The 26,457-nt window shown below is 35.3% G+C and overlaps 5 protein-coding genes across 5 annotated transcripts; 2 read left to right on the top strand and 3 right to left on the bottom strand.

Moving 5' to 3' along the window:
* Positions 1-3,147: 3,147 nt before the first annotated feature.
* Positions 3,148-3,819, top strand: LOC130494979 (uncharacterized mitochondrial protein AtMg00810-like). The gene has a single exon (XM_056985866.1). It carries the CDS (start codon positions 3,148-3,150, stop codon positions 3,817-3,819), a length of 672 nt encoding a protein of 223 aa, XP_056841846.1.
* Positions 3,820-7,363: 3,544 nt separating this feature from the next.
* Positions 7,364-9,355, top strand: LOC108859965 (uncharacterized). Its single transcript, XM_018633866.2, has 10 exons — positions 7,364-7,388; positions 7,618-7,723; positions 7,801-7,909; positions 7,998-8,079; positions 8,164-8,249; positions 8,344-8,447; positions 8,545-8,675; positions 8,765-8,858; positions 8,944-8,999; positions 9,069-9,355. The coding sequence occupies exons 2-10, from the start codon at positions 7,679-7,681 to the stop codon at positions 9,172-9,174; spliced, it is 813 nt and encodes a 270-aa protein (XP_018489368.1). The 5' UTR covers positions 7,364-7,388; positions 7,618-7,678; the 3' UTR covers positions 9,175-9,355.
* Positions 9,356-9,935: 580 nt separating this feature from the next.
* LOC108856261 (60S ribosomal protein L5-1) lies at positions 9,936-11,893 on the bottom strand. The gene is made up of 7 exons (XM_056986792.1): positions 11,799-11,893; positions 11,375-11,444; positions 11,071-11,289; positions 10,901-10,980; positions 10,702-10,818; positions 10,305-10,609; positions 9,936-10,218 (listed from the first exon to the last, which is right to left on the bottom strand). The coding sequence occupies exons 1-7, from the start codon at positions 11,799-11,801 to the stop codon at positions 10,104-10,106; spliced, it is 909 nt and encodes a 302-aa protein (XP_056842772.1). The 5' UTR covers positions 11,802-11,893; the 3' UTR covers positions 9,936-10,103.
* A 431-nt stretch (positions 11,894-12,324) lies between these two features.
* LOC108839093 (protein DETOXIFICATION 1) lies at positions 12,325-14,810 on the bottom strand. The gene is given in 7 exon segments (XM_057011095.1): positions 12,325-12,489; positions 12,589-13,033; positions 13,142-13,198; positions 13,270-13,356; positions 13,908-14,136; positions 14,139-14,451; positions 14,535-14,810. Coding segments are annotated over 7 exon segments (1,428 nt in total). The 5' UTR covers positions 14,781-14,810; the 3' UTR covers positions 12,325-12,438.
* Positions 14,811-16,685: 1,875 nt separating this feature from the next.
* On the bottom strand, positions 16,686-23,790 carry LOC108857380 (subtilisin-like protease SBT5.3). The gene is made up of 10 exons (XM_018631366.2): positions 23,625-23,790; positions 23,407-23,522; positions 23,228-23,325; positions 22,827-22,991; positions 21,603-21,711; positions 18,362-18,896; positions 18,184-18,281; positions 17,829-18,074; positions 17,423-17,751; positions 16,686-17,265 (listed from the first exon to the last, which is right to left on the bottom strand). Exons 1-10 carry the CDS (start codon positions 23,712-23,714, stop codon positions 16,727-16,729), a joined length of 2,325 nt encoding a protein of 774 aa, XP_018486868.1. The 5' UTR covers positions 23,715-23,790; the 3' UTR covers positions 16,686-16,726.
* Between the last annotated feature and the right edge of the window lie 2,667 nt (positions 23,791-26,457).

The following is a 26,457-nucleotide window of genomic DNA, read 5'->3' as shown; positions in this document are numbered from 1 at the left end:
TCGCCAGTTGAGAAGCTACTGAAGACGAAACCGGACTACTCTCATCTTCGTGTCTTTGGTGCTGCCTGTTATCCATACCTAAGACCGGTTGCTGATCACAAGATGGAACCTAAGTCACTGCAGTGTGTCTTCTTAGGTTACAGCCCACATTACAAGGGCTATCGATGTTTGTATCCTCCAACTGGAAGGGTATACTTATCCAGACATGTCGTTTTTGATGAAGCCTTGTTTCCTTTCAAGGAAAACTACAAATCTCTGGTCCCACGCTATGACACTACTCTGCTCAAAGCTTGGCAACAAGCTACGTTACCACCACTGGAACAGACTGATGATAGATGTGTTCGATTCCTACCCCTTCCTGCAAGTCCTCCAGCACCTCCCCCTGCAGTTATCCCTCCTCCAACCCCTCCCCTTGTCAACGATGATGCACAAGAACATGAGCCTGCTGTGGTTGTGCCTCAGGTAGTTGCAGAAAATGCGCATCCTATGCGCACAAGAGCCAAATCAGGCATCCAAAAGCCTAACACGAGATATGCAATGCTCACTTCGAAGTTTGTTCCTGAGATTCCAAAGAACATTAAGGAAGCCATGGCTCACCCGGGTTGGAATGCAGCAGTGTGCAAGGAAATGACCAACATTCATATGTTGGATACATGGAGTCTGGTTCCTGCAACTTCGGATATGAACATCTTGAGCAGCAGATGGGTTTTCACTATCAAGTTTGGTCCTGATGGTAAAGTGAAAGAACTAAAGGCTAGACTGGTCACGAAGGGCTATAAGCAGGAAGAAGGCTTGGACTATCTCGAGACGTTTAGTCCAGTTGTGTGCGCACAGCTACAATTCGCATTGTTCTCAACGTTGCTGCAGCAAAGAACTGGACCATCCAACAACTAGATGTATCGAGTGCGTTTCTTCATGGCGACTTAAAGGAGCCGGTCTACATGTATCAGCCTCCAGGGTTTGAGGATCCAAACAGGCCTCATCTAGTCTGCAAACTCACCAAAGCCTTGTATGGCCTCAAGCAAGCTCCTCGAGCTTGGTTTGATACCTTCAGTGAGTTTCTGATTGACTTCGGCTTCACCTGCAGCAAGTCTGATCCCTCTCTCTTTACGTATCATCGTGACAAGAAGACACTTGTGCTCCTCCTCTATGTAGATGATATTCTTTTGACTGGTAGTGATGAGTCTCTCATTAAAGCTCTCATTGACTCGTTGAGCAATCGTTTTCCGATGAAGAATCTTGGCAAACCCAAGTACTTTCTGGGAATTGAAATCATTGAACATGATGGAGGTATGTTTCTTCATCAGGCTGCTTATGTCAAGGATATTCTTCAGCAAACCGCAATGTCAGACTGTAATCCGGTTGCAACTCCTCTTCCGCTTCGCCCTGAGTTTGATAACTCTCCTCTGTTTGCAGAACCTACATACTTTAGAAGCATCGCGGGCAAACTGCAGTATCTGACAATCACTCGCCCCGATATACAGTATGCAGTTAACTTTGTTGCCAGCGAATGCACGCACCAACGGATGCTGACTTTGGTTTCTTGAAGAGAATACTACGATACATCAAAGGAACTCAGTACCTTGGACTACACGTCAACAAGCTGACGACTCTGCAACTCTCCGCCTACTGTGATAGCGACTGGGCCGGCTGTAAGGAGACCAGAAGGTCCACAACTGGCTTCTGTACACTGCTCGGTCCTAACCTGCTCTCCTGGTCAGCAAAACGGCAGCCGACTGTTTCAAGATCTTCAACGGAGGCCGAGTATAGGGCCTTAGGTGCAACTGCTCAAGAGATAGCTTGGATCTCTTTCCTCCTGCGTGATCTTGGTATCAGTCAGCCTCATGCTACGATGTTACTCTGCGACAACCTGTCTGCAGTCTATCTTAGTGCTAATCCTGCAATGCATAAGCGCTCTAAGCACTTTGACACGGATTTCCACTACATCAGAGAACAAGTAGCGTTGGGGCTGATTGAGACTAAGCACATTCCAGCTACGCTCCAGATTGCTGACATCTTTACCAAGTCTTTACCTCGCCGTGCCTTCATGGAATTGCGTGACAAACTTGGCGTTGGGACTCCTCCCACCTCAAGTTTGAGGGGGAATGATAGAGATACAAAGCTACTGGGCCGAGTGTCACAAGAGGCCCACCTCGCAACAAGCATATCAGAGCCCAAGTCGAAGACTCTCTCTCAAGACAAGTCTCTTCCCCAACGGTCATCGACTGGAAACAGAGCTCAAGTCCAAAGATGTACGGATGTTTACAACTTGCCACAACAAAACCGATTTGAGCTGTTCTTATCCATTGAAGTTTGACTGCTTTACAGGCTGTTAGAGATAAGACAGCTCTAAGGATCTAGAGTGTTCCTAGGGCTTTTACGGTTTTGTATATAATGCTCTGTAATCTCCTCTGTAAAACTCATTCAGTAAAGTCGCATTATTCAGAGTCAATTCTATCTCTTCTTGTTCATTCTTAGTTTTCACTTAATTTAGTAGTGTTTTTCTTTAACTTAAAGGATATTTCAATTTATAAAAAGGTATATACTAATTTCGAATGTGAAGTGTAGAGAAATTAACTTTCTTTTTGGACATTCAAGTGACCGTTAAAAATTGACTTATATTAGCATTGCTATATATATATATATATATATATATATATATATAATATATATATATATATATATAGAAATAACAATGTCGCATTAGAAAAGAATCGATGACAACTCTTCAATCAGTAAAAACCATTAAATCATTACAATGTGGTTAAATTAGCAATGCAATTGTATTACACAAGCTAACTGTTCGTGACTCGAAATATGAAAATTGGTTATACATACCGAAATTAAATTCAAAATATAATTATTGAATTTTTTTTTAGAAAATATATGATTTTAAATTTGTAATTATTTCTAAAAAACAAAATTATGGACTCTTCTAAAATTTTAGATCATGTTCGATCACTCCATTTACACGTGCTGAAAGACGACCTCATATAAACAATTCCGCATGGGGCAAAGCCATCTATGGCCTTAAACAGGCTCCGCGAGCATGGTTTGACAAGTTCAGTTCCTTTCTGTTGGAGTTTGGCTTCAAGTGTACTACTCGAGATCCCTCTCTTTTCGTCTATCTAAAATGGCAAGGACACAATGTACTTGCTTCTTTATGTCGACGATATGCTACTCACAGGTAGTAACCCTCAGTTAATTGATCTTTTGCTTGCTCAACTCAGTGAAGTCTTTCGAATGAAGGATATGGGGTCTCTGCAGTATTTCCTTGGACTGCAGGCTCATTTCCACGACAATGGAGTTTTTCTCTGTCAAGAAAAATACGCTACAGACCTCTTGGTAACAGCTGGAATGCAAGACTGCAGTCCCATCGCTACTTCTCTGCCTCTGCGACCAGATAAAGTCCTTGGCCAAGATGTCAACTTCTCTGATCCTTCTTACTTCCGCAGTTTGGCTGGTAAACTGCAGTACATGACTCTCACCCGTCCAGACATTCAGTACGCGGTGAACTTTGTTTGTCAAAAGATGCATGCTCCATCTCAGGCTGACTTCATGAACCTCAAACGTATTCTGCGTTATTTGAAGGAACGCTTTCTCTTGGGATCAACCATTGTGGTAACACCGATCTTACTCTTCGAGCATATAGCGACAGCGACTGGGCAGGCTGCAAAGACACTAGACGTTCAACCGGTGGTTTTTGTACCTTCCTTGGTCGTAATATCATCTCCTGGTCCGCCAAGAGACATCCGACTGTATCTCGCTCATCTACTGAAACGGAGTATCGTACTATGTCATATGCTGCTGAAGAGCTGAAGTGGATTACTCTTCTTCTCGGAGAGATGGGGCTCTCTCAGCCTGTAACACCGGAACTCTACTGCGACAATCTCTCTGCTTGCTATCTTACTGAAAATCCGGCTTTACATAACAGAACGAAGAGCTTTGATACAGACTTTCACTACGTTCGCGAGAGAGTTGCACTTGGTGCTCTGACTGTCAAACAAGTTCATGCTTCTGCTCAGATAGCCGATATCTTTACAAAGCCACTACTTCAACGATCGTTCTCTGATCTTCGTTTCAAACTTGGCGTTAAGCCTCCTCCCTCGCCAAGTTTGAGGGGGTGTATTGAGGATGCAAGGCCCAAAGGCGACCAGGAAGCTTTGATATTGAAGGCCCAAGCCCAAGTGACGAACCAAGACAAAACTCGAGCTCTGTCGTCTTCCTGCAACGGCTCTCTCTTATGCAGTCAAAGTACGGCAAAGCAGAGAGACCAAATACAGCTGCACAACAGCTTTGGAGTCCTTGGATCGCGAGCCGTGAGCTGTCACTAAAATTGTGTAACAGTGTGTCTTTAGGGTTTCAACACCTTGTCTATATAAACCTTTGGCTGCGCTTTGTAATAGCTAAGTTGAGATAATAAACAGAGTTTTCTCCTTCAAGACATCTCTTGTCTATATTATTACATAAGAGATGGTGGATGTATATTACTAGTAAGCGTGTTATCAAAACAAAACAGCTAAAGTGTAGAAGTATCTACACTGAAATCTGAATGAATATCAGTATTAAAGTAGTTATTAGAAGAAAACAACAAAATAAACAACGGGAAGGTTTCTAAAGCATATGCCATAAACATAATGATGACATTTTCTTATTATAGTAATGATTAACAAACATAAGACCAACTGACCAAGTGGCTCTATCACTATACAATTGGAGTTAAAATGAGAGTATATTAACATGTGGCCACCTGTAGTTACCACATTTGATGAATTCAGCAATGCAAGAGGGACGAACTTCCCTTTGTGATAATAATTCGATTAGTATATAATTGCAGTTAACAAAAAAATATGTTGTGCACTACTAAAAGCATATGAGTGTGTGCATTGGTCGTATTATCGAACAATAATTGTGTAGGCAGTTTAGTTTTTCTATTTATTTATGTTTTGTAAATTGCGCTTGCAAACAAAGAACAAGCCTCGAAGCTCGAGATTCCACTGAACTTCTGATATATACTATATTAAAATATGAGATATATGACTATGATATTACTAGTGGTGATTTAAATTAATTTCTTTTCGAATTTTCATTGACTTGACAAATTTAAACCCAGCATGAAATCGCATGACTTGATTTCACTCTGCAAATTCCTTTTTCTATTCCGTTGTTCAACGATCTGTCGTGTACCAACCCATCATATCGTCTAGTCAGAGTCCATATTTTACACTAGTTAGGACTCTAATTTAGTGTTCATCAACTGAGCTGTCGAGAACCGTCTCAAGTTAATAGGTTTCTGCAGCATCAGCATGGGAGTTAGTATACCACTGCTGTAGAAGAGTCAATGAAGCCTCGAAAATTTCCTACGAGAGATTTTCTAACGTTTAGTCATTGGCCTGAGGCATTGATAGAGTAGTTTAAATGATACCATTCTTTTGGCACTAAATTATCTCAAAGAGTAACTTCTTTATTATGCTTGATATTTTTAGGGATTGGACTAATGATGAAATTGTTGTAATCATATCATATCCTATTCATTATGGTGTATGTTCTTAAGAAATTACATATGTAATTATGTTTCAATTTTTCTTGTAATATAAAGAACGATTAATTACTGAAAACATCATAAGTTTTAAGTTTTAAAAAATGAACGATTGATTTAAGTAATACTAGTAGGTTGCTCATTTCCTTTATCTTGTAAGCAGCGGCGGACGTGTAAAGGTCATAAATAATTTTTTGAGTAAATTTGTATGTTTTAGTCGGATATGCACTATTATTATTATTATTATTATTATTATTATTATTAATTATTATTATTATTATTATTATTCACTAAATCCGGATCTTCTTACTATAAATTTTAGGAATATACAAAATAACTTTGTTATTAAGAACTCTGAGCACTTTGATATTCGTCTAATCCGCAATAAACATAACTCATTGCAAGATTGCCAGGGTCTAGATAGGCAAGTCTTAGACCAGTGTTCTCAGTGTTGGATTTTCAGACTGAGTTGGCTGGATCATTCTACGACAAGCATCCATAGGGAATAACCGATCTAAAATAAGACATCAATAATAGGGTGTCTTGATTCGCCTCACCCGGTCAATTAGACAGACTATCATGGGAAGTGTTCCATCTCCACGATAACAAGGACTCTAGTACAAGTACAGAGAATCCAAGGCGATGGATGTATATATAGAGCTAAGTTTTGCATGATCGACTATAGAAAAAATTTAGAAAAATTCTTCTCGTCTTTATATACCACGTAGCCTGCTGCACTTGTTCATCTATGCTACAAGTCGTTCTTTTTATACCGACAGTTTGATACCGTAAATGGAGACCTTCTCGTTCTTATTATTTTTTGATAAATTCTTTCGTCTATTACCAATACCAACCTGAATGGACAGGACAAGAGTGGAATAACCCAAAACCAATAATAAATTCATAGAAAATGGCCCATGCTTTGATATTCTTTTACCAACTTAAATTTAGTAACTATATCATAAATATTTTATACAAATACATCACAATGATCGGAAAACAAATGACATAATTAAAATGATGAGAAAAAGATCAAATGAAATAAGTCATTGTTTATTTTATTGTGATTTTTTTAAAATCTTAGTTGCATTGTAAACACAAAATCTCTTTACTGTATCATTGTGATCTATATATATGATTCATGTTAGAACACAAAATATTGTTACATCGAATATAATTTTCTTCAATCTCGAAGTCCTTTTATGCATGTCAAATTCAAGGTGATTTGGTGAACCTTGTTTTTGTTTCTTGTTTTTGACTAGTTGGTGAACCTTGAATTCATAACATATCCGTTAAAATAAGTCATCACACAATCACGATGATTGTGGATTCAACCCAGTTGAATTGGTTGTTTTATTGTCGATCATGGCCAAGACATGCCCAGGATTGTAACATCAAACTGAAAGAACGATTTCAATCTACCATAAGTAAAACTCAAAAACTTCTCAACTAGAGTGAAGATCAAAAAACACATAAACACTATTCCATTTATTCATAAGCAACTGAGAGAAGAAGGCAATCGCTTCTCAATCGCCACTAACCACTATCTCTAACTGAATACCAAGTTGTATGACCAGTTGACCACTGCTTTGATATTATTTTATATAGAAATGCCAAAAATTCTACTATATATTAAAACTGAAGAGTTAAAAAAATTCAGCTTGTTGAAAAATGAAAAAATAGTTTACAGAAAAAAAAAGAGAAAAAGGCCCAATAAAACATAAACTTGGCCCAAAACTTTATTTCTTAAGATAAAAGGCCCAATAACACACAAACTTCCCATAAAGCTCTGTTCCTTTCTTCAATTTTCTGAACCACGTTAGAAGAAAAACCCGACGAGCCGAAAGAGGTAAAGAGTTGCTTTGATCTTTTCCCTTTGCAATCTCGTTTCTGATCTCAAAGTTTGCAACTTTATTACTCTCTACTAGACTCTGGCTCTCTGTTTAGGGGTCCATGCAAACTAAATTCTAACCCTTGTTTTGTAAATACAAAACGATTTCACTTTAGAATCAGATACCAAAAGGAGTTGGATTATATTTTTTATATTTGTCTAATAAAGTTGTCACATATTGCATTAGGAGCTTGCTTACCAATCAATTCTCCATCTGAGTTTGTGTGAGACAGAGAGAGGTTGCTACAATGCGTTATGCACAGCTTGTTATCGGCCCAGCAGGCAGCGGAAAGGTTAGTTTTTTTTTTTATAATAATTTAAGAGTGACAAGAATGCAGGTTGAATTAATGTTTTTTTTTTTGTGGAGCAGTCAACTTATTGCTCATCTTTACACCAACACTGTGAAACTATGAGACGAACAATGCACATAGTTAACTTGGATCCTGCTGCAGAAGTCTTTAACTATCCTGTGGCAATGGGTGAGAAATTGAGAATCTCTACTTCTTCAGTGTTCAGTAGTGTCTGTCTTTTTTTTTTTTTTTAAATGATCTTCTTGTCTGGATGCAGATATCCGAGAGCTTGTTTCCGTTGATGTTATTATGGAGGAGCTCAAATGTGGTCCCAATGCTGCTCTCATCCGTTGTATGGAGTATCCTTTATAGGCCTTTTAGCACTCTGTTATTTTGGGTTTTGTGTTCTGTGAACTGGAAGAAACCTTAACCTTAGTTCATAGGCACCTTGAGGACAGTCTTTATAATTGGTTGGATGAAGAATTGGAGAACTTCACAGACGATGACTACTTAGTCTTTGACTGTCCAGGTCTCTCTCTCTCTTATAGCTCTTAAAAGAGTTTCTCTCTACATCTTTTGATTCATGATTGTTGTTTTAACTGTTTTTGTTGTGGTTATTATAGGCCAGATAGAGATTTTCACACATGTACCTGTGCTCAAAAACTTTGTGGAGCATTTGAAGAAGAATAGCTTCAATGTCTGTGCTGTGTATTTGCTTGACTCACAGGTTTTTTCTTCCCCTTACCTTTTTGGATTATGGAGTTTTTTAGTAGAAACCCATTCACTGTTTTTTTGACATAGAAGAGAATATATCTTTGGACCAGTTTGTAACAGATGTAACCAAGTTTATCAGCGGATGTATGGTTTCTCTTTCTGCAATGATCCAGCTTGAACTGCCTCATGTTAACATCCTCTCTAAGATGGATCTCTTACAGGACAAAAGCAACATTGATGAGTGAGTCTTTGCTTTCTCTCTTCTTCTTTGTTTTCTTCTTCCTGTAGTTTATAACATTTCATTTGCTTGTGTTATTTTAACATATATAGGTTTTTGGATCCGGAGCCTCGCACCATGCTGGCTGGGTTAAACCAAAGGATGGCTCCTCAATATGCAAAACTGAACAAAGCCTTGATTGAATTGGTAATGGTTTGTTCTTATACGTTGGTGAAACTGAGTTTGAATGTTGGATCATGGGAACCCTGATTTGGATGTGTTTGTTTTGAAGGTGGAACAGTACAGCATGGTGAGATTCACGCCGCTTGATCTGAGGAAAGAAAGGAGGTAAGCACTTTCCATTTTTAGTTTTTAGTTTGAAAATGAAGATGTTGCTGAAAAAATTCTTGTGGACAGCATAAAATATGTTCTCTCTGAAATCGACAAGTGCATTCAGTTTGGTGAAGACGCAGAGGTCAAGATCAAAGAACTTGATGAAGACATGGGTCAACTAGAGCTCTAGAAGGAAATTTGGAAGTTAACTTCTTTGTGAAGGAAGAGTAATGGGGTAGTCAGTCAGTAGTGACATTATGTGTTTGTTCATTTCTCTTTTAACTTTCTATATTTCAGAAACTGATGCTAAAACTATAAAGACAATTGCAAATTCAAGATTTTATAACAATAGAGTGTGTTGATTAATAATGACCTGTTAGAGACCCTCCAATGGGTATTACATTATTTTCACTTTTATAATATTAGAGTTCAATAATATTATAAAGTTTGTAGTGAACCAATTCTATTACTAAATTATTCTATTTTCTCTCATCTTAAATATAGAATGAGCTATTTGGAAGTTAACTTCTTTGTGAAGGAAGAGTAATGGGTAGTCAGTCAGTAGTGACATTATGTGTTTGTTCATTACTCTTTTACCTTTTTATATTTCAGAAACTGATGCTAAAACTCGAGTTAAAGACGATTGCAAATTCAAGATTTTATAACAATAGAGTGTGTTGTTTAATAATGACCTGTTAGAGACCCTCCAATGTGTATTACATTATTTTCACTTTTATAATATTAGAGTAATCAATTGTATTATAAAGTTTGTGGTGAACCAATTCTATTACTAAATTATTCTATTTTATCATCTGAATATAGAATGAGCTATTTAAGATGGTTATCATTTTGCAAATAAGAGCTATATCAGACTTTTATGATGATTGAGAAGTGAAGATCAAAGGTAGGCACAAGATTAAAGTAGGCATAAGATTATAAACTGCAAATTAATGAAAATGTCAAAAAGATTTAACTTCTTCAAAGAAAATAGCATCCTCATACTCAAAATCCTCAAACGAAATTAAAAAGTGAAAACAAAAGTTTAATGCTCAAGTCTTGCAAAAAAAGTAAAAGCTCCTACAAGAGACATCATCAGGAGACGCTGAACTTTCCAGTGCTTTACTCTTCGTCGTCCTCATCATCATCATCACCTCCAGCCGCTCCGTTCAATGCCTTGACTCTCTCGATCAACTTGTTCTTCCTCTCCTCATAGGTCAACTTCTTCAAGTTGTACCTGTTCATCATTCAAAACCACACAATCAGACACCCATCCACCAAAACGAGCCAATAGTATTTCTTAACAAAGAATGAAAAGATCACCTCTTGTGTGCCTTGGGAGCAGGTTTCACAGTCTTCTTAGGGTTGGGGTCAGCACGGATGGCAGCATGAACCTTCTTGTACAACTCCTCCATCTTCTCGGCATCAACTCCCTTCTTCAAGTACTGACTGAAGTGAGTCTGAAACTTCTCTGGCTCGTCCTCGTTCAACATCTTCATGTAGTTGGAGACGTGACCACCATAGATGTAGTTCCTGTGGATCTCAGCATCGAGGTTCTTGTTCTCCTTGCTGAAACCAGCGAATCTCTTGTCACTGTGGGGGATATCAAGTCCTCCGTCCAAGGCTCCCTACAGTAAAACCATAGACGGACTCATCAAACACACAATACAACAGATAAATAACAATGACTAGGGATTATTACAAGAGTTGTTTATATTACCTTGAGTGCACCGAAGACACGGTTTCCTGTTGTGGTCCTGATGAGACCAACATCAAGAAGAGCACGGAAAGGTCTCCTTGACTCAGTTGGCTCAACGGAGAAGTCCTCCCCGGTAGCCTGTACATAATTTTATACGATTAGAGATATGGCCGCAGATAAAAGCTCAAATCAGATAACATAAAACAAAGTCACAACATACCTCAAGGTTTCCCTCGTACTCTGCATCCATCTCCAACATCTTCAGAACACGGCGAGCCAAAAGAAGCCCAGTACAGTAAGCTGGTTTTAACCAAAAAAGGGTAAACTTTAGCAAAATACAAAGACATAACCAGAGAACTAAAGTACAGCATAGGGGGCTGTTGAGAGTACCAGCAGCGTAGTTGGTAAGACCAACAGAGAGACCATACTGAGGCAACTCATGCGCGTAAGCAGAGGCCTTGACAATGTCACCGGCAATGCTTGCGGACACAATCTGTGCGACTATGTCCTTGTTGGTGAACCTGACAACAAAACGGTATTTGGGAGTGTTGTACTTGTTCTTGTCCTGGTTGATGAGACGGATCCTCGCCCTGTAGTCAGTCTTACCAGCTGCACAAAAATGAACAAAACCATCAGAACGGTCTGAAAACCGACAGTATAAATCAACAGGAACGTAAATGAAGAATAACAATACCTCTCCTTCTCCTGAACTTGACTTGGTACCTCTTGAAGTAGGCGTTCGACTTGGATGGCTTCACAAACACCTAACAACAGAGAAACATCTTTATTTCATTAGTCCATCATATCAAACCCTAGTTAAACCCTAAGATCTAACACGCCAACAAAGATCTATGTGAAATTTTTCATAAGTTACATCAGAAAGGTAGATCCTTTATAAGCTAAGAGCAAAACCTATGAAGCATACAACCATTGACTTCGCTACTAAAGCTCAGAAAAATATATGAAAAAGCTAATAAAGCGATGAAGACGTAATGCAGGAGATTTCTATATAAAATGAAAAAGAGAATCCGAATGTTTAGTGAGAGATAACGAGAGAAAATGAAGAAGGAAACCATGGCGGAATAAGAACACAGAGATAGATGAAAGCTAGGGCTTACCATTGTTTGAAGCTGAGGGAAGCTTTTAGGTGTGAGATGAGTGACGAGAAGACAAGAGGCGGTATAACCTAACTGCGAGGAGGTCTTATAATGAAAAACCCTAGGCGACTCCTTCTTGGGCCATGATTTATGTGGATTGATAAATATTCTAACGGTCTGGATCGGTTAATCCTCTACAGAGGCCCATTATGCTTTATATTTTGGGCTTTTGTCTTTCCAATTTCTTATTCTGAGAGGTCTTTTGTAATCAGTGAGGGTTTCTCTCACTATGATATAAGCTGATTTAGCTTGGACATGTGATAGTTTACAAGAAGCAATAATTTAAAATATTTTACTGAAATGATTTTTATAATTTCTTTTGAAAAAAATATAGTACGCAAAAAGGAGTTTATCTGTATTGACTTCTGATATTTTATCTATGTGATGTAAATATGTGCTAGATAATAACCTTCATATTTTGAGAGTGACATTACTAATTACTGTTACCAATATTCATAATATTATTACCAATATGAATAATAGACACTTTGGAACCAATGAGGTTTTTTATTCATTTGTTTGATCATATAACTATAAACTATTACATTTCTATATCAAAAGTTAAGAAAACAAAATGGAGTAACTAAGAAACACCCTTCGTTTATGACAACCCCTTCTCAGTTGATACTATTCTCTTCCTAGCTTTCTCAGCCTGCAAATCATAGAGTCCAATTCAAAGCATTAAAAAAACAAAATAGAATATGTAAGTGTAACAAGCTGAAATGGCTAATCTTCTATTCCAAGTACTAACCTGTTCCTTCCAATTAATTGAACTTATGATGATAGAAAGTATAATGGCTTGCACAGCGGATCCAACCACAACACCGGACCACAATCCTTTTCCGTTAAAGTGACGATAGAAAGCTAAGTAAGCTCCAACCGGAGCTCCTATGAGATAATAAGCCACCACATTGTTCCAAGCTCCAATTTTTTGCCAACCACTTCCCCTAGCAACACCATTTAGAATTGCAGTAAAGCCATCAAGGATGAAAGAAAGACAGGGCAAAGGAGCTAGGTCAGCCACATAGTCCACAACTTCTTTGCTGTTGCTAAACATGTAGCCTACGATATTCTTGCAGGTGAAGAGAAGTGTCGTGAAGAGAATTGACTCTACAAGCCAGAGACAAAGCCCTGATAATACTGATAGCCTAGCAACTTGATGATTCCCAGCTCCCAAATTGTTAGACACACGTGTGCTGCAAGAAACCAATCACAAATGTTGAGAAAAGGAATTTCAGAGAAGATCTGGTTTTAGTTGAACAAAAAAAAGGAGAGAAGATTTGGTCTGAGGGTTTAAATCATACCTCACAGCCGCGGCCACTCCACCTGGAATTACATAGTGCAAAGCTGCTACTGTAAAACTGAGATAAAATAAAAATATTAATACACTCTAGTAAAGAGAAAAAGTAAGAAGAAAAAGTACAATACTTACCATATCGAAAGAACAGAGGTCTCAAGTTTTGGATTAGGGAGAAGACCTGAGCAGAGTACGATTAACTCAAATAGCCACCATTCTAGGCTATAAAAAGACAAAAAATAATGCAAGCGGGATGAGAGGAAGCCATAGTGTATATAACAAGCACAGTACTGGCAGCACTGGTCCAATGATAATAGTTGTCTGAATGAAGAAGAAAAAACGGTGTTCCTTTCCATGTTTATCGTAAAAATAGGGTAAATGATCAAAATAGGGTAAATGATCAAAAAATATATATATCACAAAATAGCACACAATAAAAAAAATGATTAAAACAGCATTTCTTAAATACTAAAAAACTAAGTTACTTTTAATGAATAATACATTAATTAATATAAATATTTAGAAATTATACCACAAATCCGTAAACTCTAATCCACTTCTATAATCTAAACCTAATTTAAACCAATTAACTCCAGGAATATATATATATATATATATATATATATATATATATATATATATATATATATTTTTTATTATAAATGCTATTTTGGTCATTTTTGTATGCTATTCTTACAACAAAAACTTTTTTTGGATAAAAATATCGAAAATTTTGTGTAACCTGACCAGCAAGGAACTTAAGAATGACGTACCAAACCATTGCTGCTGATGGGATTCCATATTGGAAGAATTGTTTGACGCAAGACACAAAGTCACCAGATACTAAGCCGCGAGTCTTCTCGCAAGAGGTGGAGAATCTCACATAGCATGCGAGTATCAATGCATAAAACCAGAAAGACACACTAATAGCCATAGCAGCTCCGTTGCTTCCCAGACCAAACACAGAAACCATAGTCCAGCAAACTGGGATATGGAACAAAGGGTGGCTACGGCAGTATAGAGCAGAGGGATAACCAACCCTTGTGTCTGAAGATACCTAGTGAGTGGTATAACAATAGCTTGTCCGAACAAACCCGGTATTAGCCAAAAGGCGTAGGAGCCAGCAACTCTAGAGATGTCCGGGTCTTGTCCGAGGGAGACCAAAAGCTTTTCGATGTAAATCCAGAGAATTGATATGAGGAGACAGATCGGGATGTTAGAGGCGATTGCAGAGTATGTGTAGGTTCCGATTATTTCGTAACGTTTGGCTCCAAAAGCTTGGCCACAAAGAGTTTCCAAAGCACCCACTAAACCATACTGCACAAAACGTTTTCAAGGGTTGAGAATCAATTAGATTCTTGAATTAAAGAGGAGAGAGAGAGTCTTGGCAGAGTTATTACCAAAATACTGAAACCGGAGACATTTGTGAAGGAGGTGGCAAGAGCGACGCCGGAGAGCTGAAGCTCGCCGTTGTGGCCGGCGACCATGACTGAGATGACAGGCAATAAGTATTCAGCAAAGGTTACTATGGCCATAGGAGCGGCTAAGAGGCTTGTTTTCTTCAGTTCGACGGTGAGCTGACCTCTTTGCCATGTCGTTTTACCGGGGACTAGCTCCTCGTCTCTCGGAAGAAATGGCTCTTCCATTGTCGTCTTAGAGGTGTTGAAGTCTTTGCCTTTGGTTTCAAGATAAAATTGAATCTTTATAGACAGAAGGAACCAATATGTCAATGTCAATGAAGACTTTTCTTTCTGTAAAACATGGCTTATTATTATTGAATTTACATGACTGGTTGAGTTAAAAGAACACTTAAAATTTTCCGAGAGGAAATTGCTGTGAACTTTCATATCATGATATATAATAAGGAGAAACTAAAATATACTATAATGAGGAAGAAATGTATGGCTTAAAATATATATATATACACACTAATCACTATAATGAAGAAATATATGGCTTAAACACTATATTAAGTTAAATAACCAATTAAAATGTCATGGAATCATGAGATGCATCCAGAGTTATACGACAAGGTATTTTGTTAATCAGCAATTACTAATATTGATTTCTACTCCATTTAGTTTATCAGTTCTGAGAGGCTATACTGCTATACATATAACTCCTATAAGTTCATCAGTTTTGGGAGCCTATATCTCCTATTAGCCCAATATTTATTGAGCTGTTTAAATATTTTGATAGTAGATGATTTCATGGGTAATAATTGGCGAAAATTCATCCAACAATAAGCATAAATAAAAAGAATTTCTCTTATTTTTTGTTAAAGATATTATAACTTGGGGATCACGTTTCTTGTCAACGACTAAGTTGCTAAACAAGTGGACAGTCACGAACGTGCTGCCGAAACAGATAGTGTAGCAATATTCGTTTTGACTTGTTTGATAGCATGACTACTAGTGGTCGGAATATCCAATATATGACATAAGATGAATGAATGATATGTTATCTTCAGCGAGCACCGTTCATTTATATATTCTATTATTTACATCAAGACGAATTACCAATTGAAAAGTCATTATGCTTAGTTTGCATCACAAGGCAGTTTGAACATTCAATCTTGTATCCACTATTGTCGAATTTAAATTTACATATTCCAAAAGTTTTAATTTATGAGAGAGAAATCTCTACAATAGCACAACGAAAAATATTATTCAAAAGTTAGCACACAAAAAAAAAGAAAAGCATCATTTTAAAGAAAAAATATATTTGTACTTATATTTGGATTTACTGATTAGGATTTGAAGTTTGATATTTATAAGATGAGTTGGGATAAAAGTTTTAGTTTATAGTAGTTTAGTCATTTTATCTTTTAATTGGTGTTTTTGATCGTTTTCTTAGTTTTTGATGTTATCTACTGTTATTGAGCTAAATAACTCATACTATGTTCAAAATTTCTATAATTTCTTTTGAAGAATACTACAAAACTCAAATGGTACATTTGGTAAATAGCTTAAATAAATGTTAGCAATAAAAGTCTGACTGGTTTCATATTACCATCTGCGAATATAGATTTTGCTGGTAATAGCGATTGACAGTGTTTTGAAACATTCATATAAACCATTTGTACTGTTTCAAACCATTTTGTACTGATTTCCGGGCTCTCTTGTCTTCAAAAGATTTTGTTTTAGGTTGTCGGCCGGTATCTATTTATATCTTTTCTTCAACCTGTTCTTATGGTTTAAGTCTTTTGTTTGGATTTTTGACTATCTCCCCCCTCTTTGGGAGGATCTTATGCAGTCTATGTTTGGTTTGTTCTCTACCACCTTGTCAAAATACATCTCAGTTTTTCTTTTTAATATCAAAAAAAAATCCGTTAAAACTTAAATGCACTAACAGTTAGAACAGTTTTTTTTTGATAAATTAGTTGAAGCAACATTATTATTCTGATGATCAGCACAACATTACACTGCTGAAGAATGATGATGATAAATCACAATTACACCATTCTTTTTCTAAGCCTTAGAATTCAAACACAAGTAACTAAATTTCATGAAACAAACAACATCAGTGGCACTAAAAATCATGTTATTCCCTTTTGTAGACATACAACCTTTAGATTTTATCTGGTAAAAAGTCAGAGCTTCACCACAATGGGACTCCTCACGTGATGCTTCTTGTCTGACCAAACCAAATCTCCAAAGACATAACCCTTAGCCACTTTCCCCTTACGCTTCACAATGGTCACTTTAAACGTCTGTTGCTCTCCAACCTTGGTGAAATTTAAGCTCGTCGGCTTCACCACAACATAAACACCCTCTGGGTTATTCACCCGGACGGTATAGGTCGAAGGCCGTCCAACGTTTTTAACAGTTCTCGACACGGTGACTTTGCTGGATGACAAGTTTAAAACTGTTATGGAAGGGTAGTTAAGGTTGTAAAGACTGGTTTTACGGCTTGAACAAATAAAGCTTTTCCCGGAGAATACAGAGATTTGAGATGCATTGTATCCAAGGGAGCATAAAAAGTTGAGGTAGTCCTTGATGCCTGAATCATAAACCAGACCAGGATTCACAGCTAGGTTTGGTCGGACGTGTCCTGCCCCGAAACTAAAAGGTGTTGCCTTCATGTAGGTTGAGTTTTGTATGGGTCCGGGAATGTCATCCATTGTTGTTGCTACAAAACCAAACATATAATAAGTAAAACAATAAACAGGTAAACCAAAAGCTTTAAAAAAAACAAATTCTACTTCCACCCCAAGAACAAGAACACAAAACATGGCCATGGAAGAAAAAATAATAATTAGTTAAATGTTTTCAAAATACTTTCTTACCAGTGGTCATGATGGCAGAGCGGATGGCTGCAGGGCTCCAAGAAGGATAACGGGTTTTGAGAAGACCGGCAATGCCAGAGACGTGAGGACAAGACATGGAGGTTCCTGAAACAGCATTGAACAGAAGACGTCGAGGATCAAACTTCTCGTTTGTTGGAGATACTGCTCCAGTGTAGGCGGCGATCACACTCACACCAGGCGCAGTAATATCCGGCTTCAGAAGCTCAGGAGCCACCGAGCTAGGACCTTTAGACGAGAAGGCAGCCATTACGGGTGCTGGTTTTGTTCCCAAAACTGTTCTTGAAGGAGTAATGTGGGCAATAGGCTTCCTACATAACATAAACAGTTATACAATTATTGTTTCTTTTATTATTTAAGACAAGTCAGGACTGAAGAATCCTCTTACTTGGTTTGGCTGATATATCTTGACAGAGAAAGGCTGTCCTTGAAACTGATCTGTGTGGCAGGGAGGACATGCGGATCAGCGGTTAGATCATTACCAGTGGCATTACTGTTCTCGAGAACCATTCCTACACCACCAGCTAAAGCCACGGCTCGTCCTTTTTCCACTCTCCCGTTGATTCCTCTAAGACACACTAATATCTTCCCCTTTGCTTTTTGCGGGTCAAGCGATCCAAGTTTACACAATTGTCTGCACAAAGAGATGACACAAAGTCAATAAATGGTCATAATTCATTTAAATAATAAAAAATATCTGGAATGAGTAAACAACATTAGCTTGTCTGAAAAAAAAAACTCACGCATCAAAAGCTGTAACGTTCTTAGCTTTTGCATCCGAAGCTGCAATTATTGGGTAGAACTTAGCATGTGGCATAGATGATGGTGCCAAGCTTTGTCCCTAAATCAACCAAGAAATGATATTAATGTCAAATATTCAAGCTAAAATTTCAAGAAAATGAATCAAGAACTTAATCTAACCTTGTAATGCTTTCCGTTACCAAGAATGAGATTACTAGCAAACTCGCGATCCATGGTGCTAGCTCCAACGGTGATCAGCCACGGCGCAACGTTCGAAACCGTACTATCCGCCGGTCCGGAGTTCCCGGCTGAGCAGACGACAACGATCCCCTTCTTCGCGGCGTGAAACGAACCGATCGCTACGCTGTCTTTGAAAAACGAGGATGGTTCGCCGCCAAGCGAGACAGAGATGACGTCTGCACCGTCGTGGATGGCGGCGTCGAAAGCTGCGAGCACGTCGGCGTCGTAGCACTCGTTGCCTTTGACCGGTGGCCAGCAGACTTTGTAGGCGGCGACTCTGGCACGTGGAGAGCCACCTTTGGCCGTGCCGTTGCCTTGGCCGAAGACGTTGGCGCCGGGGACGAAAGCTCCTCCGGCGGTGGAGAGAGTGTGGGAGCCATGGCCGTCGAGATCACGTGGAGAGTCGAAGGAGGAGTTGAGAGGTCCCACAGCTGCTGCATAACCCTTGTGGAAGTACCTTGCTCCGATCAGCTTCCTTTCATGCACAATTTTATTCAGTTGAACATGTTAGTTAAAAAAAAATCCAATATTTTCTATAAGCAATTACAGTACAGTACTTTAAGAAAAAAATGGTTTCTATAGGCAATTATACAACAATAATAGTCGATTAGTTTTTCCCTAATTTCTAAACATGTGTATCTTGGTGAATTAATAGGCTACAACATGCATTATAAAAATTTCATTAATAATAAACGGTTACCGATTATATAAAAAGGTAAGTTAACTAAAACATATAAATGTAAATTTTCTTTGATTTATTTATTTATTTATTTTTTTTTTTTGCTAAAGGATTTTCAAGCGAAATATCTGAAACCAGAATTTCTTTGATTTATTGTTTATTCATTTCATCCAAATTATTACAACAACAAAAAAACTGTTTGCAATTCAGTGTGGTTTGTTTAAGGAAAAATTGCCGAAACGGAATAAAAATTCAGCATGATTGTTTCTATAGTATAAAACCATTATTTAGTTGTCCATTTAGTATAATTTTTTTCATAATCCCAAAATTAACTCTTGATTAATCTAATTAAACATATTAGTTATTAAAAAAAAATTAAAAACGTTTAAAAAGGGAAAATAAAAATAAAAACTTTTAAAATATTTTAATAAAAATAAACTTTGTAAAACTTAATAAAAAGAAAAATAAATTACAAAACTTTTTTAATAAAAAACGTTAAATCAACCTAATAAAAACAGTTTACAAAGTTTTATTTTTTATAAATGTTTAAAATGTTTGTAAACTTTTAAATTTTATCAAAATTTTTAATAAATATAAAAAAATTTAAAAATTTAAAATGTATTTTTGTAAAGTTTGTTTAAACTTTTTATTAAAATTTTTTTGTAAAGTTTATATTTTTATCTTTATAAAGTTTACAAATTTATAAAGTTTGTTTAAATTTTTTATTAAACACATTAAAACTAAAATAATTTTTAAAAAAAATTTAAAAAGGTTTTAAAAAGGGAAAATAAAAATATTTTTTTAAGAAAAATAACTTTGTAAAAATAAAAAATAATTTACAAAATGTTTTAATGAAAACGTTAAATAAATTATTAAAAAATTTACAAAGTTTTATTTTTATAAAATGTTTAAAACGTTTTTAATAAAACTTTAATTAAATAATTTTTAAAATTTATAAAAATAAAAATAAATCTTTACAAAATTTTTTTAATAAAAACTTTAAACTAACTTTATAAAAAACATTTTACAAAGTTTTATTTTTATAAAAAGTTAAAAAACGTTTGTAACCTTTTTAATTTTATCGAACTTTGTAATAAAAATAAAACTTTTAAAAATGTCTTTAATAAAACTTTTAATAAAACTAAAATTTGTAAACTTTATAAAAATAAAATAAAACTTTACAAAAAATTGCACCTAATTTCAAAACACCACATGTTGTATAGATATGTATCATATAGAACAAGAGTTTGTGAAAAAATCAAAAGAAAAAACTATGGAAAAACCATAGATTAATGAAGAAGACAAGGGAGAATCATTTTTTTAAAAAAATTGTGACAAGTAAAATCGAAAATAACACGTTTTAGGAAGTTAAAATATTTTTAGAATATTTCTTTAACAGAAACTTTCATTAATTTCGCAAAAATCAGGTACTCTTATCCGTAGAAGTCGCCTTCTAAAAGTTTAGAAGATTGACAAAAATCCTGAACACACTTTCTACTTTTAGTAGACATAAGAGTACATTATAGAAAATACATTCTCCGAAATTTAGAATATTTAATAAAAGTAGAAGATGCATTCGGACGGAAAGTAGATAGCTTTACGATTAGTAGAATGCGCATTCCACTTATTTAGAGATTTAGTAAATAGTAGAATGTACGTTCTAAAAGAAGTAGATGAACGTGTTTATTTTAGAAATTGTTTTCTACTATACCGTTTTTCGTAGAAGACACATTCTACCTTTACTAGAACGTATTTTCAAATTTTTATTTATCAACTTTTTGAAAAAAGAAAAAATATCAGCTTGTGTATATGGTTGTTTTATTAATTTTTTATATTTTTAATATTTTTTTGATTCACAAAAGTATTTATTTCATTAGTTTTCAGAAATACAAAGGGTGAAAAGAAAAAAAATTGGATAAAAAAAAATTTATACCAAAAGGACAATATCCTTATTTTTGTTATCTTTTGGCAATTTTCCCTTTATTTAATGGGGTGTTTAATTACGCTTTGGAATTCTTTGGATGTACTTGGTCTTTCTAAAACAATCATTGGAATTGTGTCTATTTTTTTTTACTAACTGGAATTGTGTCTTTCTATACATTATTTATGGTTAATCAGTGAAAGATAACATAGATACTCTTCAAACTTTAAAAAAGAAACGATACTAAGTAATTTTTGTTCTTTTTGGGATTCCATGCATGTTTATCGTTCGCCCATAAAAATAGATAGAAAAAGGTGTATAAGAAAGTTAAGAACAAGTGTATAGATAAAAAAAAAGGAAGATTCTACAACAGTCGGCAAAGCGAGTGACACAAGAATATACAGCAACGCATCAAAAGTTCCCAAAAGGAGGTATATTATTTCTAGCCGTAGTCAACTCAGTGATGTTTTGAATAGGGAGATCATATTTTGTTGTATCGTAATGATATAGTTACTTAACGTGAAAATGATAAAATACCAATTTGGAAGGATAAACATATGAGATAGAAGAGAGAAAGAAACCTGTTGCAATGGAAAGTGGCATCTTTCTGGTTTTGACATATTCCCTTCCATCTTGAAGGAATTGGTCCCAAGCCTTCATCCCTAAAGCTCTTAGATTCCGGCCACACACCTTTTTTACAAACACAATAATTTCAAAAGTATCAGTTTTAAAATCAATTGTAACTTAGTATTTTTTTTATAGATTCCAAGCTTTTATTTATAAGTGGAATAAAAATATATAATTCCTTGCGGTGTCTGATAATCACACAACCAATCGTTTTAGATAGTATCACTTTCTTTACAATAAAAAGTAGCTTACATTAACTTTTAAAACGGTTATAAAATATTCAATGGTATGAAAGGTTCTAGTTCTGATATATGCATATCCCAACTTTACCAACCTCTTTTCCTCCTAAATCCCAGCATTTTACATTATTTTTCTAGTTCATATTCTGTGAAATAATTTATTTTTTCAAAACAAACAATAAGTAACTGTTAAGCTAAGCCAATAGAAAGTGATTTTTTTACATAATTCTTGACATCATCTAGCTGCAAGCCTGCAACTGAATACGTTTTTTCTTCTAAATCTCTAACTAGCTCACCACGTTTTAAAAGTCTGTTCATCTTCTACAAGAAATATACTGTATTTGAAAACTCATAGTTACTATATTTAGACTACGCTTTTGAAAAAATTATACTACTATGAACTTATGAAGTTACAGGGAGCAAATGCATCGACTTTCTGTTAAAGACAATTGCATGATGCCAAACACACGTTACCTGTACGAGGAACTATTCACCAATCTCTAACTATTAATGGAACAAGTATGTATTAGAGTTTGGTAAATAATCATAAGGTTAATCTTGGTTGTGTATTATTCAAGTCAAACTATATGATACAGTTATAAAGAATATTAGAGATAAGAGACGCTAAAATTCTTGTTGAGAGAAGAGAATATGCTATTAATGAATATGCACATGCGCACATGCGTGAAATATAAATTGCGGATTGATTCTTGCTGACATCTAGAGATCTTGACCACCAGCTAATGAGTAAATACACACAGTATATATATAATATATTTCTTGTAACGCAAGTCAAATCCATGTTGAAATTGTGTAATTCTTAATTTTAAAGGAAGGTGTGTATCTTCCCTAAGACCGATCTCAAAGCTCCCAAAGTTGCAAAGGTTGACCAATAGATTTAAGACAAATAAAATTATTTTTATAAGGGGAATATAAAACCTGTATCGAGATTCGCAATGATGGAATCTTCTCCGAATCTGGCCTTTCTCCAAATGGAAGAGGAAGGAACGTACGAGTTGTGTTCCAAACCCATGAAGTCCCATGATCGAGTCGTGTGAAGCTTCAAGGCTTTGTTTGGAAATACAGACACAACTTCCGGGTGTTCTTGAAAAAATCATGACAAAAGTAGTGGAGTCACTCTCAATCATAAATATAAAAACACGCACATACGCGTAATGTATATTCAGGTAAAATACAGATAATAGGCAAATGACGTTATGACTTTTGATATTTATGACCGTTGTTTAGGGAAACATTACCAAAAGATAAAAAAGCATACAAACTATACACAAACATTTAATATTGTGAGGGACCTCCGAAAGAGTAATTTGTATACTTACTGGAGATTGCTGATGCGAGGTCGTGGTCGAGATGAGCGGCAAAGCCGTTGATGTGCTTTGTGTATGAGTAGAAAATGGCGTCTGTGGCACTCTCACGGCTGCTTTCCATAAAAATCAAGACTCACGTCAATTAAATGGAGGATGAACATGGTAACAAAATAGTGGGTTTTTCAAAAGACCTTCCAATGAAGGAACCAAGAAAGTCGTAATGTGTTTCCCTGACACGATCCATAGCATCTGGTGTTATCTCTCCGACATGGGAGTGACTTCCAAAGTACACCACATATGAGGACGCCTGAAATCACACACACATCAAACATTAAAAAGCATGATTAATAGAGAAGAGTTTTGAATGCGAAATGAAATATTGGTTATGGTAAAGGAGTAATGAATGTACATCTTCAGATGCAAGGATTTGTTTCGAACCCAAGTGTGGAAGAAGAAGAATTATAAAGGGAAGAAACGATAAGATATTTGTACGCTTCATTCTTCTATTCTTCTTCTTGTTGGTACTCTACTCTGTATATTTGTTAGACCTCTTTGTTTTGCTCCTGCCGTGAGTTACTTCTTTATAATGTTATTCCGGAGAGAAGTCCAATTACTTTATTAATATATTATCAGCTTTATATGAAAATTAATAATGTAATATACCGTTTTTTAGAACTTAACATTTTAATAAGACCGATATGCTTTTCACTTCTAAAAGCCCTACATAAATAATATAATCTTGATTCTTGAAACAAGTGATTACGAAATATTTTCGACGACATACCAACATACGGCTTTCTATGTAAACTATTGCTATATTCTTTGTTAATTTTTCCCAGTTTTATATTTTTGTTTTAGGAATTGATTTGCAGCATTAATTTATTGAAGAAAGAGGAAAGCTTGGAAAAGTAAGGTGGTTTGGAGTAAAAATGATAAGATGCTCAAGTGGTCACATTGCGTCACAATAATGGAGTCTCCAATGATGCTATATTCGGCTGCAAAAACTGATAAATATTATTATTTTTCTTACCGACTGGTTGGTCCTAGTCAAATCATGCATTGTTTTCTCTATATTCCAAGGATGTAAAGTATTCAAAAATAAATATCTTTGCCATAAGCAAAATTGTAATTAGATTAACAGATTGATACCTTTGAGAAATAGCATAATTAAGTAGTGAGGTAGCACAACGACATCAAATTACAAACTTTTTTAGGCGGGGGGAGTTAGTAAAAGAAAATATCAACCGATAAATATCAGGGAATATCATTCAACTAAAAGTACAATAAAAAGTATTCAAATAACTATATGTTAATGTTTTGACCTTTACAATACAATATCGTTAGATCAAAATTGTACATTTTGAAATATTAAAAAAAATATACGTATCTCTCTCTACAAAATGATATGTTTACTTATTTAAAACAAACGAATAAAAATACTTTTAAATAAAGATTATTTGGAATTTATCAACTTAAACTAATGTAAAATTTTCTTAAATAGTTATTCGTTAATTTTGCAATCTCTCAGTTTACAATTTTATTAAAAATAAATGATCATTATTAATAAAAAATAATGTATTTGGGAAATCAAGATTAACATATGTTTAAGTTTTAAGCCAACATTTACTACTTATTTGAGCTTACTTGCAACAAAAAAGTTTATTTTAAAGAAGAATTTTGGATTTGGATCCATATTGAGTATTTTTCTAACAAATTTTAAACCATATATCATTTTATATTTCAGAATGTAAAATTCATTTACTAATATTCTTATAAACTTTTGTGATATATAGAATGAGAGGTTAAAACATTAACAAACAATTGGGGTATTACATTAATTTTTTTAGTTGAGAGTTTTTAGCCGAATTATTGTTTAGTTAATTACATTTCCATTAAGCACATTGCCTTTAAACATAATCTCTCCATTTTTAAAAATATATGTGATTTTGGATGTTTCGAAATGTACAAATATGTTAAACCGATATTATAGATGAAAGAGTTAGAATAATAACAACACATTACTTAAAAATTTTGAGGTGAAAGAGTTAAAACATTAACAAAAAAAATTACTCAATAATGATAAAATTTGACTAAATCATCTTATACGCTGGGAAATAAACTATTTCCTAATTTTTAATCATTCTAATTATATTCCAATGTACATTTGAAAATCTTTAACTTCACCTTGAAATATATCTTCTAAAAAGTGTGAAAGCATGTTGGAACATAAAATGAAGATATACAAGGTGGCAAAAAAGAAGAAGAGTGCAAAACCATATAGAATCCCTCAGAGCTGTCGAAACATAAAATGAGATGTTGGATGGAACAAGAAGATATACATGTTGGAATAAGGGATGAGCTCTTGGAACATCCTCTGAAGTTAATTGGTATCCCGTATCCGTGAGATTCAAGAATGTATTGCTAATAATCTACGCAGAATATAGAAAAATAAGAAAACGTTTTTTGTTGTATAAAACGTTTTTTTTTTGTCTTGAGTATACAAGTTAAGTTTTCACTAGGTTTTTAGAGAAATGGGATTAGTAATAAATTTAAAAGTTTTGCCATAAATCAGATGTATGTATATCCAGTGAGGCAATGACGTGTGTTTGATAGCAAGTGCATATCATATTTTTTCTTTTCCATCTAAGAAACATAATTAGAAACTGTCATAAGTTTACAAATATTATGGTAAAATAATGTTTTAACGTGAGAAAATATGTTTAACAGTTCGCCATCGAAAGACTATATTTCATTTTAAAAAAAAAACTATAGTCTTCTTTCTAAAAAACTATAAAGAGAGAAGAATCTTAATCCGGTTTAAGCAAAAAAAAAAAAGAATCTAAATCCGGTAAGGTCGAATTGCACACGCGAACATGAAGATAACGTAATGGACCAATGATAGAATGACAAATTAGACAACATCCTTGGCTTCAATGATTCCCAAGTGGACCAATTCCCTACTTTCATCCATGTCTGTGAATGCATCTTTGTTATCAATATTTACATACGCGTGCGTGCGTGGAGGCTACTTTACTTGTTTTGGATGCTAACTAGCTAGTAAAGGTAATTGAGAATTTGAGATCCCAAAATCAACGTTTTAGGGCCTGGTTGCGGTTGCGGTTGCGGGAGTTTGCGGGTGCGGGTGGTTGCGGTTTTAAGCGTTTTCTAGAGATTTGTACGACTGGTACAGCTGTTAGAAATTGTTGCGTTTGCGGGACTCTTATGACTGGTAAACTACCAAA

The sequence above is a fragment of the Raphanus sativus genome, chromosome 5 (genome assembly GCF_000801105.2).
Source record: "Raphanus sativus cultivar WK10039 chromosome 5, ASM80110v3, whole genome shotgun sequence".
NCBI lineage: Eukaryota > Viridiplantae > Streptophyta > Magnoliopsida > Brassicales > Brassicaceae > Raphanus > Raphanus sativus.
This window is presented reverse-complemented; position numbering and strand designations above follow the sequence as displayed.